At 31.5% G+C, this 18,084-nt stretch overlaps 1 protein-coding gene across 1 annotated transcript in view; it reads right to left on the bottom strand.

Annotated features, from left to right (window-relative positions):
* LOC129227227 (WD repeat and FYVE domain-containing protein 3-like) overlaps window positions 1-9,548 on the bottom strand; it is a 228,147-nt gene extending 218,599 nt beyond the window's left edge. The window contains exons 1-5 of the mRNA XM_054861735.1: window positions 9,348-9,548; window positions 7,371-7,494; window positions 5,871-6,145; window positions 4,709-4,901; window positions 3,582-3,768 (exon numbers count right to left, since the gene is read on the bottom strand). Coding sequence (XP_054717710.1) covers window positions 3,582-3,768; window positions 4,709-4,901; window positions 5,871-6,145; window positions 7,371-7,494; window positions 9,348-9,548 — 980 coding nt within the window. The remainder of the gene's footprint in view (window positions 1-3,581; window positions 3,769-4,708; window positions 4,902-5,870; window positions 6,146-7,370; window positions 7,495-9,347) is intronic.
* Between the last annotated feature and the right edge of the window lie 8,536 nt (window positions 9,549-18,084).

Below are 18,084 nucleotides of genomic sequence, written 5' to 3'. Positions count from 1 at the left end.
CCCTACAGATTTGCAACCACTCACACCTGGTCACTTCTTAGTTGGGGCTCCCCTCTTATCGATACCTGAAAATGATACTGCTTTGGATTCTTTGTCTCTTCCTTCTAGGTGGGTTATGATCCAGAAGTTGAGGAAAGACTTCTGGAACAGATGGTCGAAAGAGTACCTCAACTCCTTGCAAACACGAGGCAAATGGAGACAAGCAACGGCTAATCTCAAGGTTGGACAACTTGCCCTCCTGAAAGACAATTGCAGTACCACCCCTTTGAACTGGACCTTGTGTCGCATTGAGAAAGTGTATCTAGGAGAGGATGGAAAAGCCAGAGTTGCTGACGTGAGGACTCCAGCTGGGACATACACCAGATCCATTACTAGATTGTCACCCTTGCCATTTGCAGAAGAGGTTGGACATCCGTCCAACGGGGGCCGGCATGTTTGTGATTGACGTGAGCGAAACCTCAGTGTCCAACGCGCGCATGCGCAGACTTTTAAAATAAGACTTATCAGAACTTTTTCTGGCAACTGTAGAGTAGAATTTAGAGTAGAAATGGATACACTAGAATGTAGTCGCTAAGTTTTCGCGCTGTAAAATAAAAGCTTTTTTTTCCATATTATTTCAAGTAGAATTGCTTACCTTTCAACAAGTTTTGATTTAGAACAATGCATGTATCTTCGCACCCAAAGAACAAATCCACTGAACCACGATAGAAAGATAGAGCCAAACAGACGCAATGTAAAAGATCCCCGCTTAATCTAATATTTTCCCCGAATAATCGAATAACATTGATAATCTTTTGCAACTATTTTTGCTGAGAAATTTTTCGAATAAATTAAGAAATAAATTAAACAAGAAATATTATTGACGTAAAAATACTAATATTTTTCGCGGACAAAGGGAGAGAAAAACAACATTCATATTCCATCAATACATTTCCACTATTCTATCAAATTTCTTTTGTGTTTACCATTACGAAAAAAAAAACAATTGATATCACAGTCGATAATTAAATTAAATAACAACAAAGAAATATACACAGTTTCGACTATAGTAAATTGATAAAAATTAGATGTAAAATACAGTAGACAAGAAGGGGAGAAAGGGGTTTAGAAAATGTTCCTAAAAGATCTTGAACAAGCTATCCACTATTATGGACTTTTTTCAAAAAATGTAGTGAAAACAGATGGCAAAACAAAGACAAAACATTAATTATTTCATTTACAGTGGCTCCCAAAAGTGTTCGTACACTTTGAAATTTTTTAGTAAAACCAAAATAACTCGAAACTGAATTCGAATATAAAGTCCAATATTTTTTCACATCATTCCTATGTCATTTTAAATACAACCCGTTGGTTTTTTTCAAAATATTGACGAATCTTCTTTTTGAAATAGGTCAGAAAACGAAGAGACAGAGAAATAACACGCCACAAAAGTCATCGTACACTCAAATATTTTCGAATAAATTCATGATTAAAATTATCCTATGCCGTTTTATCAATATTTTTGCATTGTGTTGACCCTTATAAGTCATTTGGCTTTAATTTTTCGTTTATTTATTCTTCAATATTGTGCTTATTACTGTAAAATGACTGGTATTCGTAAAAAACCGCAAAAACCATTCAAAATTTGAATTTTTTTTCCCACAGTAGTGGTAAATTGGTTTGAAATGTCTTTAAATTAGTTAATTTATTTGTTTGTATAGTAAAGTGCTTGATAAAATGCTTTAAAGAAAGGAATCGGACCGAAAACAAGGTAAGAAAAGGTCAACCAGCAAAGTTGACAAAACGTGATCGTAGATTTAAAGTTAAAAAAATTATGAAAAATACACATTTGAGTACTATAAAAGTTTCTGCAGAGTTATATGAAACATTTTACATTTAATTTTCACCTAAAACTGTTCGCCAAGTTCTCTGATTAGCTGGATTAAATGGGACCTCTTCCTGCAGAAATTTTCTTGGTCGTGCGAAAAACAGAAAACTTACGCTTTTCGTCGCAAAATCAATGACAAATAAGCTAAAAGCGTTTTAGAATCACGTCTAAATTACAGATAAAAATTAATTCAACATTTTTGGTTAAATTGTTGTATAACTGTAAGTAGTAGAAAAAATTAGGAACTTAATCTTAGGAACTTAGTTGGATCAGTTAATCAGGACGGTGGAGGTGTTTTAGTGTGAGGGAGCATATCTGCATCAGAACTTAGTAGTTTGTAATTTTTTGATGAAATAATGAATCATGCTGTTCCTTTAAATATTTAAAAAACCAATTTTGAACTCTTAGCCAAAAATTTGGTTATTGGAAACAACTTTGTTTTTTATCAAAATAACGATAAGATGCACACGGTTTTCAACGTTTGCGTCTAGTGCCTCGAAAATTGTCCTAAAGTTTAGAAAATATCCCCTCAATCTCCAGATTTGAACTTAATGTAACATATTTAGAGATATCTGGAGGCTAGATTACGAAAATACTGCTTTGAAACGAAAATAGAGCTAGAAACAGTAACACTCGAAGTGTGGTTGAACACTTACTCAGAAATTACGCTAAAAAAAGAAAGAAAAAGAATGAAATCTATTCCCAGACGTTTAAAAGGTGTTATGAATACTCTATGATATTCTACTAATTAATAACTTAATCAAAAGTTAGATTATACAATAATATATAGACATTTTATAAAGTGTACGAAGACTTTTGTGAGATAAAATTTCCGGCACTTTTCGGTTTTTCATTTTTAAAAAATTAAATTTTAATATTTTTTAAAAACTTTTCATGCAGTTTTGTTAAAAAATGATCATAGATCTTATAATTAAATACCTATTCCGAAATATTAAATCTAATCAATGGATTAGGGCCTATTTCGATGAAAGTCGTAGGTGTACGAAGACTTTTGGGAGCCACTGTATATAGTTATTGAATTATTATTATTAGGTTTTCAGACAAATGTTTATTTAGAAAGGTACCAGAAAACTTCCCCGCTTAATCAAATACCCCGCTTAATTAAATAATACTTCTTAAATCCGACGATATTTGAATAAGAGGGGCTGACAGTATATGCACCCATATATAATATCAACATGTCTCATATGTCAACACTTTTTTTTTATACTACTCTACCTTTTTTATCATACTTTAAGATTGTCTCATTTTTTTTCATAAAAAAGGAATTTTGTTGTAATGGAATTCAAACATTAAAACAGCAATAAAATTGGGACTAAAAATTCGTTTGTTGAAACGGAAAATTCGTTATATTGGTATTCGTGGTATAACGGAATTTCACTATATATATTATATATTTACACATACTTCTTTTCCCCATTCGCAAATTAAAAGGGTCCAATTCTGCAAGCATAGAATAACTATCCGAAAATTAAAATAAAAATAATCTCAACTTTTTTTATTTGAATCATAGAACGCTTTAGAAAATGTCATTAAACAAAGGCAATAACACACTTCATTAATCTTCTTCAAATAAGTCGGTTTAATTCTATCTACAGTAATTAAATTGTATAATTCTTTTAAACTTTTTTCAGATTAATCAACAGAATTCTTCACTAAATAAGAAAAGAAAAAAAAACGTTTTCTCACATACCTAAGAAGAAACTCGGACAGAAAAATATATCCTTGGCATGTTCGAAAATCATCAAGGATGAGCTGTGACACTTCACTTGAATCTTTCAAGAAGCAGAATACTGTGACAAACATTTCAACAATTTCCAGAGGAGAGAGTTCTTGAACCCTTTGCATATTTTCTATACACAGTGCTATGCAGCTTTTGTCTAAAAGAATTTGTCTCTATTAGTTTCGATTCAGAGAAAATTGACAGAAGAAAAAATAGTGCTTTTTATATATATATATTACATATTGTTAAATATCTTAGAAATGAGTACTCCCCCCTCCCCTTATAAAATTATCATTAATTTGTTAATTGAAAAAAAAAAGAGAGGTGATCTGATGTTCAGCACTACTTCCTTCCAAGGGCACCCATATGCAAAATTTTAAAGGGGGGGGGGGGAGCTCAAAAATTTTCCCCATGGATTAGCAAAATGTTTTCCCCATGGAAACTGATTTCAATACAGATTAGAGGTATTAAAATTTGACTTTTTTAATAACTTATTCATTAATGGCTAGAATAGAAATTTTTATACATTTTTGCAAAGAAAAAAGCACTAACAGCAAGGAAGTTCTCATTTCTAAGGGGGGGGGGGGCTTGAGTACCCCCTTGCCATCCTATATGGGCGCCCTTGCTTCCTTCCTCAGTAGTAGAAACAGTGCAACACTCTAACTTCCCTTGTGGGTCAGGTTTTCTGCTTTGGTCACATTTTTTTTTGCAAAAAGAGAAAACACTATCTAAATTACAAAAAATAAAGCAAGGTATTTTAGCTTTTATGCTTAAAAAGGAAAAAATGATACACAATCGAAGAGAGCAAGCAAGCATGGCTTAGCTGACATGTTTCAACTATATTATACTACTAATTTTATTCTTATTAAGTTATGCTTTTTCATTTTTTTGATAGACTCAATTTAAAATTTCCTTAAACAAATCAATAATATAAGAAATAAATCAAAACTTTAAATACATTTTACTAGAAGTAAAGAATTTTCCTTAAAAAACTATAACTATATAATTTTAACAAATTCAAAGAATAACAACTTGATATGAGGGACAAAAATTCAATATTAGAAAAGAAAAAGAAAGAAAGAAGAAGCATTTCTTACTATGGATGTAACTGACAACGGAATGTGAAAGCCCATGGCGGGAAAGTGTCATCAGTACTTCTGCAGCACTTTTCCTCCAAACAGCATTGTGGGCGGGACACCAGCTGGTAATGGCGCTAAATAAAAGGGTGAGGTCATCTTTCCTGCTTAATTCTTCTGCTGGGCCAGAGTGACTACAAAGTCTCACCAAAACCTGATAGAAATAAAACATAGCATGGAAAAAGTAAAATATGCAGTTCAAGAGCAAGAATGATGCATGCATTAAGAACAATAGTTGCAACTGATTTTTTAAGTTCCATAAATCAACATATTAATATTTTTCTCCCCCAACTCCCAACATTTTAGCATGATGGGTTGGGCTCACAATGCATTGCCACGCAGCACAGGGAGACGTAGTTAGTTGACCCTGTGTCAGGGATTGTTGCCACGCAGCACAGGGAGACGTAGTTAGTTGACCCTGTGTCAGGGATTGAAACCTAGCTGTCTAGGTGAAAGAGAGTTCGGGTTCCGATATTTTTGAAAACTTTTATTGTGGTCCAGAGAAAAGTCTCAAATTCTACACTTATCCTTATACACTTAAATCAGTCAAGCAATGACTTCAGAAATACTAGAAAAAGCGACAAAAGTGGCACCTAAAATTCTTGTTGCCAACAAGTATCTTTAAATAATTTATTTGTGTAATTTATACTTTCAAAACATTTTTGACGGTCCAGTTTTTTATCTTTCATGGCTTAACCCTGGTTCGCCAGTAATTAACCACGGCCTTAGACTATAAAGTCTAACATAAACAATTACTAGGTACATTGTTTTGTTACTTTAAAGTAAAGTTATCATTAGCATAAAGTTTTTCCAAGCAGAACCCAGGATCAATCCCAAAAATGAGATAAATCTACTAAGTTTTCCATAATTCAATATGTTTTTAAAACAGTGGTTTGCACTTATTAAACGCTTATACAGTAAAACCTGCGAAGTTGACCACCCTTGTAAGTTGACCACCTCTCTAAGTTGACCGCTTTTTTTCAGGCACGGAGTGAGCCCTTATCATATAAATCAACTTCTGTAAGTTGACCACCTGTTTAAGTTGATCACTAAAGTAGTGTACCGCAAGTGTTCAACTTACACAGGTTTCACTGTACGTAAGAATAAAAAATCATATAGCTACCTGAACAAAAACTTTTTGCAACAAAATACGCCTTTCTTTAGGGGAAAATTCACATTCAGGGTCAATATCGTCAGGGTTTTCTATAGGTGGCAAATCAAAAAAGAGATACAGGCACTTTACTAATGTTGAAGGTAAGGAAGATGCAGTCATTATGTCCACTAATGGAGCATCGCCTGCAGCTAGAAGGTTTACAGCAGTAAGGAGCATCCACCCATTGCTGTGTTCCTCTGTGCTAGAAATTTCTAGGAATTTTGCTATGGCACAACTTGCCGCTTCTATAAAAAGAAAAGAAATGAGTAAAATGGTATTTTATTCGAAAAAGAAATCAAGAAAGATGTAGCATGATTCAATAGCATGGGTGCACTTTTCAATAACAGAACTCTGTCTCTTAAAAGATTTGGCAACATTCATTAATTAATTTCAGTTGCAATCTTTAATTGAAGTCACTTTGCAACTGAAGGACAGATGTTTATTTGCCAAATTTTTTAAAACATTTTTTCAATACCGCAGAAATTCTGTCTTCTGTATTGAAAACTGGCACCCATGTTAAAAACTTAATGGCTTTAAATAGCTCAAAATACAAAGCAAAGCACATGCTTCTAGGAATTTTGTGCTTGAATAATGCTGAGTTTTGTACTTATAGTTACAAATGTTAAATCAATAGATGATATAAAAATTGCTAATACAAAAACTAAGTTTACCTTATTCAATACAGTCCATATTGATGCTTAAAATATTTGTGTATTAACGTAAAAAAGTCTCTTTAGTAACGTTTAATAATACATCATTTAAAATAAAAGGTCATTTATTGCAGTCTAATTAATGTCTTATTAACAAGGTTCGAGCGGAAGATTTGCAAATCATACACGCCATATAACTACCAAGCAATTTTTAAATCATGCATAACACCCCAACTATGGTCACTCTTGCAACACATGCAAATCATTACAGATAAGAACACTTTTTTGAAGATCTAAAAAAATTAAATAAATAAAAATTATATTATTATAATCCCTACCCTGAGGACACCCCTCTTTTACGGACAAAAATGTTTCTCCCCTTAGTGTTCACCCAGTGCATTAAGAAGAGATAAAATGGAAGGAGTGAAAACTTTTATTCATGAAACAAAGATCCAAAGTCACGTGATAGATTTTAAAGCAAATCATTAGAAGAAGTCAGGTTTCTTTCACTTGTTTCACGCAAAACATGCCAACCATTCGTCGTTGTTGAGTCACGTGACTTGGGGTCTTTTGGTCAGCTTTTGCTAAGCCAATGATTGGACTTGCTCCCTCCGTTTTAATTCCTGCCCTAAGGCCTAGAGGGGTTTTAGTTTACTTATATACTATGTATACACATATATTTATAGTTTTTCAAGAAAAATTAAAAATTAAAACAGATTTTCATTTACTGGATTTTATAATTATTTTACATGCAATGAAATTTATTGATGTTAACAAAAACAAAATTATCATAACATATTTAAACTCGGGAAGAACTTACCAGTGCTTTGATTTGATGCCCGGCGACGTATTTCTGACACCATTAGTCTAGAAACTAGTTGACAAAAGGTAAGAATATCTGTAAATTTTTCCATCATGTCAGAAGAAGGGCAATTTCCAAATACCTAAAAATAAAATTTTCAAGGAAAGAACAAGCAATTTAGCTACCTGGCATCACATATACATTAATATATTTACAACATAGAAAGAAGAAAGCTAAAAAAATTTAAGTTAAGAGACATTCAGCATAATTTTATTACAATACACTATGCTTTAACTGTGTTTCAAGAGGAAAAACTTGGAATTAGGGTCTTTTGAGGAACTGAAATAGAGTTTATGTAATAAGAAGTAAGTTACCATCCCAGCCAAGGCTAAGACTAAACTGCATGCATTATACCAACAACCCAGTCATGACCTCTAGGGACTACAGTAACTTCTTTGTTATGGACTAATCAATCTGGAGTAGTCAATATCCAAGCTGGAGGCAAATGTCGTCTCATTGAAGCTGACACCGTGGAACCTTGATTTTACGTTGTCTATTTCTTACGTCCGGATCAGGTTTCCGACGGCATTTTGTGCTGGACCCTGAAAATTGCTATGACGATGCTGTTAAAATGCTCCAGATTTTACGTTGCTCTTTGCCACAAAATCTGCTTAATACATTTTTCTCAAAACAGATCCAAATCATATTTCCTTTACAAGATTCACATAAATTTTTTTTCAAGATAAATGCTTTTCTAAGCTGTTTGAATTTGTTTTAGCATTATTTTTGTTTCGTTTTATCGTCTTTATTGTTGAAGCCTAAAAGCTCTAAAACAATTTTTATCTGTGATTGTACATAAAAGAAGCAAAGTTGTTAAAAAAAAAAAGTACAGAACGTGCTATAAATGGAGTTTAATCAAAAGTAGGAAACAAGTAAGATGACAGATTTCTACTTTTAGTCTGTTGGGAAAGTTTCAATTCTTAAACAAAAGCTTTCCGCCTTAATATTACATGTTCCAGCTTTGTGCAGTTTTTATCCCAAGTCCGACGGAATACGTAAAATCGGGGTTACACTGTACTACTTTCAAACTAGTAATAAATATTAATAAAGCACACCAGTGAGAATCCGCAAACAACAGTAATCAGCTTCAAAGAGAGGACATCTGCCTCTAGCTTGGTCATAGATTATTCCAGACTAATGGGTGATAGTCATTAATTATTCTCATGCTTTATCTAATTGCACAGTTAGTTTTGAGATACCTACATGATTATCTGAAATTAATAATGCGAGAAAGGTTCTCCTGTAAAGGAAAATGCCATTCGGTAAACTTTGTTTAGTACACCATTTATAACATCGAGTAGTTTTAGCCTGTTCTGCTGCGCTGCAACAAGCTGGTGTATGAAGCAATGTTTAGTAAGGCAGGAGCAGATGTTTTTGAAGCTTCTGGAAAATAAGTCTGACACGTGCATTGTGACCTGTCTGAAGCACTGGTCCACATATAAGAGGTATACGGTGAATAAGAGTTGTTTCTTTTTGATTTCCCAATAATTGGGTAGTGTTGTCAACAAGGGATTGTCTTCTCGGCAATCGCCCGTCTCTGCTGGTTAGATCCTAGTGGCGTGTGATAGGGTACATTGCTTAACAATATTTATTGACTTCCAATCTAAGTTTTAATCATATTACATTTATAATTCACAGCAACTTTCCAGCCTAGAAATAATAAAACAGTTTGTTTATTCAGGTGATTTTTTATTTCTGCTTCTCCAAACTTAAGAGGTGCAATTCTGTAATAGAAGGTTTGACAAATTGATTAAATTATCATGTTATTAGTCCACAACAAGGACAAAACTGGTCTCTGGACATCATGACTGGGCAGTCAGTATATAGCATGTCGAGTTTATGTGCTAATTTCTGCTTGCTTTAAGCAGGAAAAAAAAACAAATTCCTTATAATCTAAATGATTATTTCACAAAACAAAAAGAATAGTAACATTACCTTGCAGAATAAAGGCAACATATTATACAATCTCTGCTCTTGTTCATTTTGACTAAGGGGGTGAGGTGGGTGAGCTAATTCACTAAACAACTTGTGCAGGTGCATCAACCCAAGGGCTGTGTGCTGTGTGGATTGTGGTGGGTCCTCACCCATGGCAGCGCCACGGGAATGGCCAACAAGCAGTTTTCTCATGATGTTCATCTTCAGACATCAGGCTGCAAAAAGAAAAAAATATTTTAGATGCATGTAGTGTATTGTGCTTTTGAAAACATAATATAAATCGCAAATCAAGAAGAGCAAAAAGGCACTTATGTGAACTTGTCACAGCTTTTTACGATATGAAAAAAATGAAAGCATCCCTCTTAAATTCAAACTAAAATTTTATGACTTTTCTGCATTTTGCAGCGAAATTCAATGATAAAATAGTAATACAATACAATAATTAATTACTTCATTGAGATATCCTGAACAAACAATATCGAATGTAAATCAAAATTCCACGGTTTCAAGAGAAAGGAGAGAAAATTCTCTTTACTTTTTGTACACCTAAGAAGAAACTCAATGTCATGTAACTATGCATTTGGTATGTAATAACGTCAACATAACATTAAAATAACATGTGGTTCATTTATTAATCATAATACAGAGCAGAGAAAAGCAATCTGTACAGGGGTGAGACCCCCTAAGAGCAAGAGCCTAAATATAAGAGCAACCCCCCTAAATATCGCAAAGACCCCCCCCCCCCCCAAAAAAAAGATAAAATTACCCCTCAAAACACTTACCCCCTAGGTGGGCATTCTTGGAAAATTCAAAAGCTTTACTTATTAAAAGGAACAAATGCTTTGTGAAATTTGTCATTAGGCAAAGATGAAAAATACTTTTCGAATTGTACTCTCTCCAATTGCACTTTTAAAAATGCTTTCTCAAAAATTCTGTATTCGTTTTACAACCTAATAGCACAGACTAAATCAGGGGTCTGTCCAGGATTTTTCACAGGGTCCGTTTTTTGTGAAAAATCAAATAATTTTGTGAAAAATGAATTAATTTTGTGAAAAATCAAAAAATTTCGCAAAAAATTTTTTTTTTGTTAAAACGAAGTTTTGGAATTTAGAGACGGCACAAACTGCATCAATTAAACTTAAAGTGTTTTCCTCTTCTATTTCGAGAAAATAATTCTGGAGTGTTTTTCTAATATTTGGCGGGGGCGGGGGGGGGGGGGGCAACAATTACTTTAAATACTGTACAGAAATATATTATACTAGAAATATTTCTGTACAGTATTTAAAATAATTATAACAAAAAAATAAATAAATAAAATAAAATTCAGAATAGGGGGTTCAGCATTTAACTTTTTGACCCAAGACACTCTTAAAAAGCACAGAATTTCGTTTAAAACTTATAAATTCCGTGATTTTAACAAAAATAAAAAGATGTTTTAATTGTTTACCTCTTAACAAAGCGTAAATATCATCAAAAATTCGAAAAATCGGATTCCCATAGCGGATGCAAAGAGATCGCAATTTTCAAAGTGAAGGCATCAAAAGTATAAAAACGGCTTGTAAAAGAAATATTTTTGATAAAATTATTTTAAAATTGCATTTTAGAGTCCTATGATAAACATTTCCTTAATATCTGTGGACACAGTTGACGCAAAAAAATAAATAAATAAAATAAACCATCTATTCAGCATTTTAATTTTTGACTCATAACAGAAAATGGAATTTTGCTTTAAAAACTTGAAATGAGAGTTCTAACAGAAATAAAGAGACTTTTCATTTATTTGCATCCTAAAATAAAGCGAAATTAGCTTGAAAAAAGAACAAAATATGATTCTCATATCGGATGTTAAAAGATTGCATTTTTCAAAATGTAGACATCTAAAGAAAAAAAAAACGGTAATTAAAAGAGTTTCTTTAAAGTTAATCATCCTTGTTAGTATCGAAAAATCAAAACCCATATAATTTTCTCCCAAAATAACAGTTAAACATCGCACCACACCGCACCCTAAAAATGCAAATATTGACCATCTGGTAAAATGATGAGAATATTTTCTAATCAAGTCATTATAAAGGTTCAATGCCAGATGCTAAGTGGTGATAATTTTAAAGTTGGGAACCCTATCTGAAGCGATCATATTTTCCCCCCACCCTTACTATCACTTAGCAGTTCTAAGTTCATTTCGCAGATATATATTATTATTGTTTATTAAATCATAAGAGGAGAAAAGTGCTTACCAATGCCTTATCAGAAAAGTTTACACAACACCGCTGCTAATTAGGTGTGATAAAACAAACAACCATTATATTTATTTGGCAGTAGCAATTATTTATCGCTTGCAGGAACGAACATCGCAAGAGTGGCGATTTTCTTTTTTTTTTTTTTTTCAAAATTAGCCGATTTTTTATAAGCTGATCCCTCTGATTTGACTTTTAAAAAAATCCAAAAATTATCGGTTTATACACAGAAACATGCGTTATTTTGCTTTCAAATTTGTTCTTTCAATAAACAATTTGTGAAAGATCCGATTTTGTTTATCAGAATTTTGTGAAGGGTCCGTTTTGTTTGATCGGGATTTTGTGAAAGGTCCGTTTTGGTTGATCGGATTTTTGTGAAGGGCCCGTTAACGGACCCAAATATCCTCTGGCCAGACCCCTGTAAATACAAATGTGACAACCAACAACAGGCTCCGGGCCAGCTAGGCTGATCCTAGTCAATTTATTAGTCTCCAATGAAGATCAATAGCCCTCTTAAAAGTTACAAGTCAATCAAATGCAAAAAATCCCATTTCCATTCAAGTTGTTAATTATTTAATTTGCGCGTTTCCATGGTTACGCTTTTCAAATCTTTGACACTTTAATTTCTTAAACTTATTTTATTTTATGTTTCCATGATTAAGCTTTTTAATCCATCTTTTGCATTTCAATTTTTTTAAAGTATTTTAATATCTGTCGTCATTGTTTGGAAGGGAAATTTCACATGGTGCTTTTTTTTTTCTTTTATTTAAGCCTGAATGTTGAATATATGTCACTTGACACAATTTTTTTTTCAAGGTAGACCCCGGCAAAGTCAGGCAACGCAGCTAGTTATATATAAATTAAGTCTTAAATTAATACTTAAAATTATATGAGTAAAGTAAATTAAAATTTTTAAGAATTCAGCACTTTTAAATTGCTTTGAGGATGACTTTTATTACGTACTTATGTAATGTACATTTTTATAAAATGTAAGGTTTCCATTGATACAGCATGTCAAATAATGTGAAATAGAAAATTTTGAAGCAGAAAATCAACTCTATATGCCTTTAGCAGGACCAGTAATTCTGAGACTTTGAAATATCACCACCCACCATTCCACCACTCCTTCCACCCTTCAAATATATAAAAAAAAATTCTGATCCCGGTTGAATACCTACAACTTTGCAGAAACCGTATGAACTGTCAATTTTTTAAAAAAAGTCGGACATTATTTTGACTTGAAAGATCTACAGGTTACAAGGCTGTCTTTGCATTTCCGACAACTCCAATTTCTGGAAAAATAAATTTGGGGTCCCAATGGAATAAACTTATATATATATAAACTTATTTATTCATTTATTTTTTAATGTCCAAGAAAAGTTTTTCAGCTCTGTAAAATCAAATCTAAGACAAAGGAATCAATTTTCACTTGTGAGTAAAAAATGGATTTTTTGCACTCATCTTTGGTCCTCCCTTTACAACTTTGACAGAAGAGCCTAAAAATAAAATAAAAAAAAAACCTTTTGCCAGTAAAATTGTGGCAGAGGGAAATGTAAATATAAAACGTATGCTTGTCACAAAAACAATAAGACAAACTTTTTTAACAGCCTCATATTACAACATAGGTGTAAGCACAAAGTTTATTCATTAAAGATGAATACTTTTGAAGAATTTTCTTTAAAAACCTTAAATTAACATTAGCGAAAATATTTGATTCCTATAAAGACATTTTATCATTGTAGATAGAACTAATTCATCCATACACTGTAGAATGTTTTTCTTGACAACAAAGGTGTTGTTGCGGAAAAAACAACTTACAAGCACCAAAAACATTTATGATGTTATATTATATTCATAGTTATTAAACTATTTTTAACATCAGGATGATAAATAGAGAAGTATTTAAATTCAGAGAATAAGATTTAGATTTTTTTTATCAAATAGGTACCCAAGGAAAAGATAGACATTGAAATATCTGCAATAGCAAATGAGGTATAGAAAGTAAATAAGTTATCAGCATGAACTTATACGATTGTTTTCTAGAATTAAAAATGATTTAATACGCAGAAAGACACATTTAATTTTAAGTTAATTTACTTCAACTCCTGTTCATTACAGCAATCTCATATCAGTTTTTAACAATAAAATGAACCTTCAACTGAATTACTCAAAATCTTAGAAACTGATTAAAATCAAATTTTTGTTTTGAGAATAATCACATTTATTTGTTGATTAAACACATTAGAGAATTTTTACTCATTTATCAACTTTTGAAACAATTGATAATTGACGAACCTTCAAGCACTTTGCCTACAACTGATAAATTTCAGTCGTTCAGATGAACAAATGTTTTATGTTCAAATTACATATATAGTAATAAATTTAAGAAATAGTTAATAACTTTCCAATTTCTTCTTTTTTTTATTTCAAATTTTAATAAGCCTGCTTTTATATATAATCATAAATTTGTCAAATAGTCAATTTCTGGAATCAGAAAATTTTAAGGTAGACTTTGTTCATACTTAAAAACCTCTAACATACCTGAATGCTACGTAAACTGTTTTATACACTGAGACATTCTGATTGCTAGATGATATAATCTGAGATTTTGCAAAGAAATGTGATCTAAAAATGTTGTGAAAACAATATAATCAAATTAATTAACCATAAATTATATTAGTTTATTCAACATTTTTTAAGCAATAATTTTGTTTAAATTCTCTAATATGAGAGAAAAAAAAAGCCAGCACATATTAGCATAAATTGAAAAAAAGCCTAATTTTTCTACATAAAATATTTTTTTTTTCTTTTTTTGAATCTTTAAACTCTATTAGAACGTAAGTTATCAGGGGTCTGTCCAGGATTTTTCACAGGGTCCGTTTTTTGTGAAAAATCAAATAATTTTGTGAAAAATGAATTAATTTTGTGAAAAATCAAAAAATTTTGCAAAAAAAAAAATTTTTTTTTGTTAAAACGAAATTTTAGAACTTAGAGATATGGCACAAACTGCAACAATTAAACCTAAAGTTGAGTGTTTTCCTCTTCTATGTCGAGAAAATCATTCTGTATTTTTTTTCTGACATTTGACGGGGGGGGGGGGGGTCATCGCTCTTTCAAGTATCAATATTTATCTACCATTCTACATTATGTTAAATTATACTAGATATATTTCTGTACAGTATTTAAAATAATTGTAACAAAAATATAAATAAATAAAATAAAATTCAGAATAGGGTTCAGCATTCAACTTTTTGACCCAAGACACTCTTAAAAAGCACAGAATTTCGTTTAAAACTTATAAATTCCGTGATTTTAACAAAAATAAAAAGATATTTCAATTGTTTACCTCTTAGCAAAGCGTAATAATCATCAAAAATTCGAAAAATCGGATTCCCATATCGGATGCAAAGAGATCGCAATTCTCAAAGTGAAGGCATCAAAAGTATAAAAACGACTTGTAAAAGAAATATTTTTGATGAAATTATTTTAAAATTGCATTTTAGAGTCCTATGATAACCATTTCCTTAATATCTGTGGACACAGTTGACCCAAAAAAATAAAATAAAATAAACCATCTATTCAGCATTTTCATTTTTGACTCATGAATGGAATTTTGCTTTAAAAACTTGAAATGAGAGTTCTAGCAGAAATAAAGAGACTTTTCATTTATTTGAATCCTAATAAAGCGAAGTTAGCTTGAAAAAAGAACAAAATATGATTCTCATATCGGATGTTAAAAGATTGCATATTTCAAAATGTAGACATCTAAAGGAAAAAAAACGGTAATTAAAAGAGTTTATTTAAAGTTAATCATCCTTGTTAGCATCGAAAAATCAAAACCCATACATAATTTTCTCCCAAAATAACAATTAAACATGGCACTGCACCGTAAAAACGCAAATATTGACAAGCTGGCAAAATGAGAATATTTTCTAATCAAGTCATTATAAAGGTTCAACGCCAGACGCTAAGTGGTGATAATTTTGAAGTTGGTAACCCTATCTGAAGCAATCATATTTTTTCCTCACCCTTACTATCCCTTTGCAGTTCTAAGTTCATTTTGCAGATATATATTATTGTTTGTTAAATCATGAGCGGAGAAAAGTGCTTACCAATACCTTTTCAGAAAAGTTTACAACAACACCGCTGCTAATTAGCTGTGATAAAACAAACAACCATTATAAAATACACGGCCTGCTCAGTTATTCCATCTGGAGCTTTAGGGCAGTAACTTACTACAAAACAACCATTATATTTATTTGGCCGTAGCAATTATTGATCGCTTGCAGGAGCATCACAAGAGCGCCTTTTTTTTTTTTTTTTTCAAAATTAGCCGATTTTGCATAAGCTGATCCCTCTAATTTGACTTAAAAAAAGGTTCCAAAAATTATTGGTTTATACACAGAAATATGCAGACAATTTGTGACAGATCCGATCTTGTTTATCAGAATTTTGTGAAGGGTCTGTTTTGTTTGATCGGGATTTTGTGAAAGGTCCGTTTTGTTTGATCGGGATTTTGTGAAAGGTCCGTTTTGGTTGATCGGATTTTTGTGAAGGGTCCGTTAACGGACCCAAATATCCTCTGGCCAGACCCCTGGTTATATATATCTAACTCAAATGTTGGTGAGCCTTCAATTAGAAACAATGGAGGACATTGTTAAACAATACCTTTCTTACAATGTATCCGCATGGTTTTTGATATTTTTTGAATGCATTGAGTATGTTCAATGTTTTGCTCCTTACCTTTTACAAAAGTTAAAAATCATATGACTACCCCTTTTGCTGATTAGATGACAAAAATTGAATAAAAAGCAAAATTGTATTTCAATTAGCTTGACCAGCATAGTATGACTATAGACTAGAATATTTAAATTCATTTTAACCCAATTTCAGACATCCTAACTGTTTGAAATTTTGCTCACATACAAAAATCCAAAATAATACAATATTATTTTTTAGCATTTAATTGCAATCTCAAGAAGTAATGCAAAGATTTAAACAAAAAGAGAATAAAATAATTGGTGACCAAACAATTAACTTAAAAAAAACCAAACAAACAAGGGGGGGGGGGGGTGATATCAGTTGTCTTAAATTACTCATTGTTAGCCATTCAGTATTCAGATGCAGAATTCTAGCAAAAATATAAATTGAAAGCACTTCAGACTTTTCTTAAAAAACATTATCAGTAATATGATTTTGGTCAATTATTTTATTCCAACAATTTTAAGTTCATTCCAAAAATTTTGCTAAACTTCATTGTGGGACACCTTTCGCTGCTGAATATATTTTACTTCAAAGATTATTTTTCACTTCTTAGCTCATAATGCTGTAAAACCGTGTTTTTTTTTTAATAAAGTTTTTAAAACAATTTTTTTTTTAAATATAAATCGTTAAATTAATCGTACTATTAAAACAGAAATTTTTTTTTTCAAAAAAAGTAAAAAAAGAAAACACTTTCAGTCCAATTTATATCCTACAGATGAAATTCACAATAGTTCATCAACACACAGAAAAATTTTAAATCTAAAAAGCACTCTTGTTAGTTAATTGAAAAAATAATCAGAACGTACTAATGCAAATAACAAAAATAATGATAGTTATTTGAACTTATATTTATAGGTTTTGGAGGAAATATCGACTTTCGTAAAAACCTAAATAGAAAATAAAATGTGACGCATTTGACTGGAAACTTGAAATTGTAAATGTAGACAATAATTACATTGGAATCTAATTAGTAGAATGAAACAAATACAAAATGTCATCTGGTAATGATTAAAATGCAAAACTGAGCAAGATAAAGAAAAGAGATTGAAGAAAAATAACATAAAATGGGTGTATTGTGTGCATGAAATTAAAGCGACCGGAATTAGAAAAATGAAAAGAAATAAAATAGCAAGTGCAAGATGATACAAGGAAAACGATAAATTTCAGCAAACTTACCAGGTGTAACTATCAAAAAGTCATTTTGGAAACTAAAAAAGTTGTATGCCTATTAGCAAGCATTTATGAAAACATAGCTTGTATTTTTCAAAATCTAGGAACTGAATTACGGCATTTTGCTAGAAAAAGGAAATGATGAATAAAAAGGATCTTTCGTACGATGAATCACATATCACCCATCATATAGCAACTTTGTTTTCATTCACATTAAAAATTAATTATTAAGACACCGACCCTCTCTAAATTCACAACAGAGCCCAGACCATATCCCATAAGTTGAGTGGTGACAGATTACGTGCACATCAGAGAAAAATTAATACTTTCGGTATCGAAATAAGAGTTATTTTCATTTAAATTGGGGTTTAAGGTTGCTATAACAATCTATGTTTCAATGAAGAACCACAATTCAACAGATTTTATTCACTAGTTTATTTTTATTTGCAAAATCAAGAAAAACTTGATTTAAAGGGAAAATGTTTCATCTGGAAGTGAGAAAGTTTAGTCTGTGAAATCTGTAATATGGCAACACAGACATATGTCAGTAATGTTTACATTCTGCAACT

Source organism: Uloborus diversus, chromosome 8 (assembly GCF_026930045.1).
Source record: "Uloborus diversus isolate 005 chromosome 8, Udiv.v.3.1, whole genome shotgun sequence".
Lineage (NCBI taxonomy): Eukaryota > Metazoa > Arthropoda > Arachnida > Araneae > Uloboridae > Uloborus > Uloborus diversus.
The sequence above is the reverse complement of the archived record's forward strand: the minus strand, read 5'-3'. Positions and strand labels throughout refer to the sequence as shown.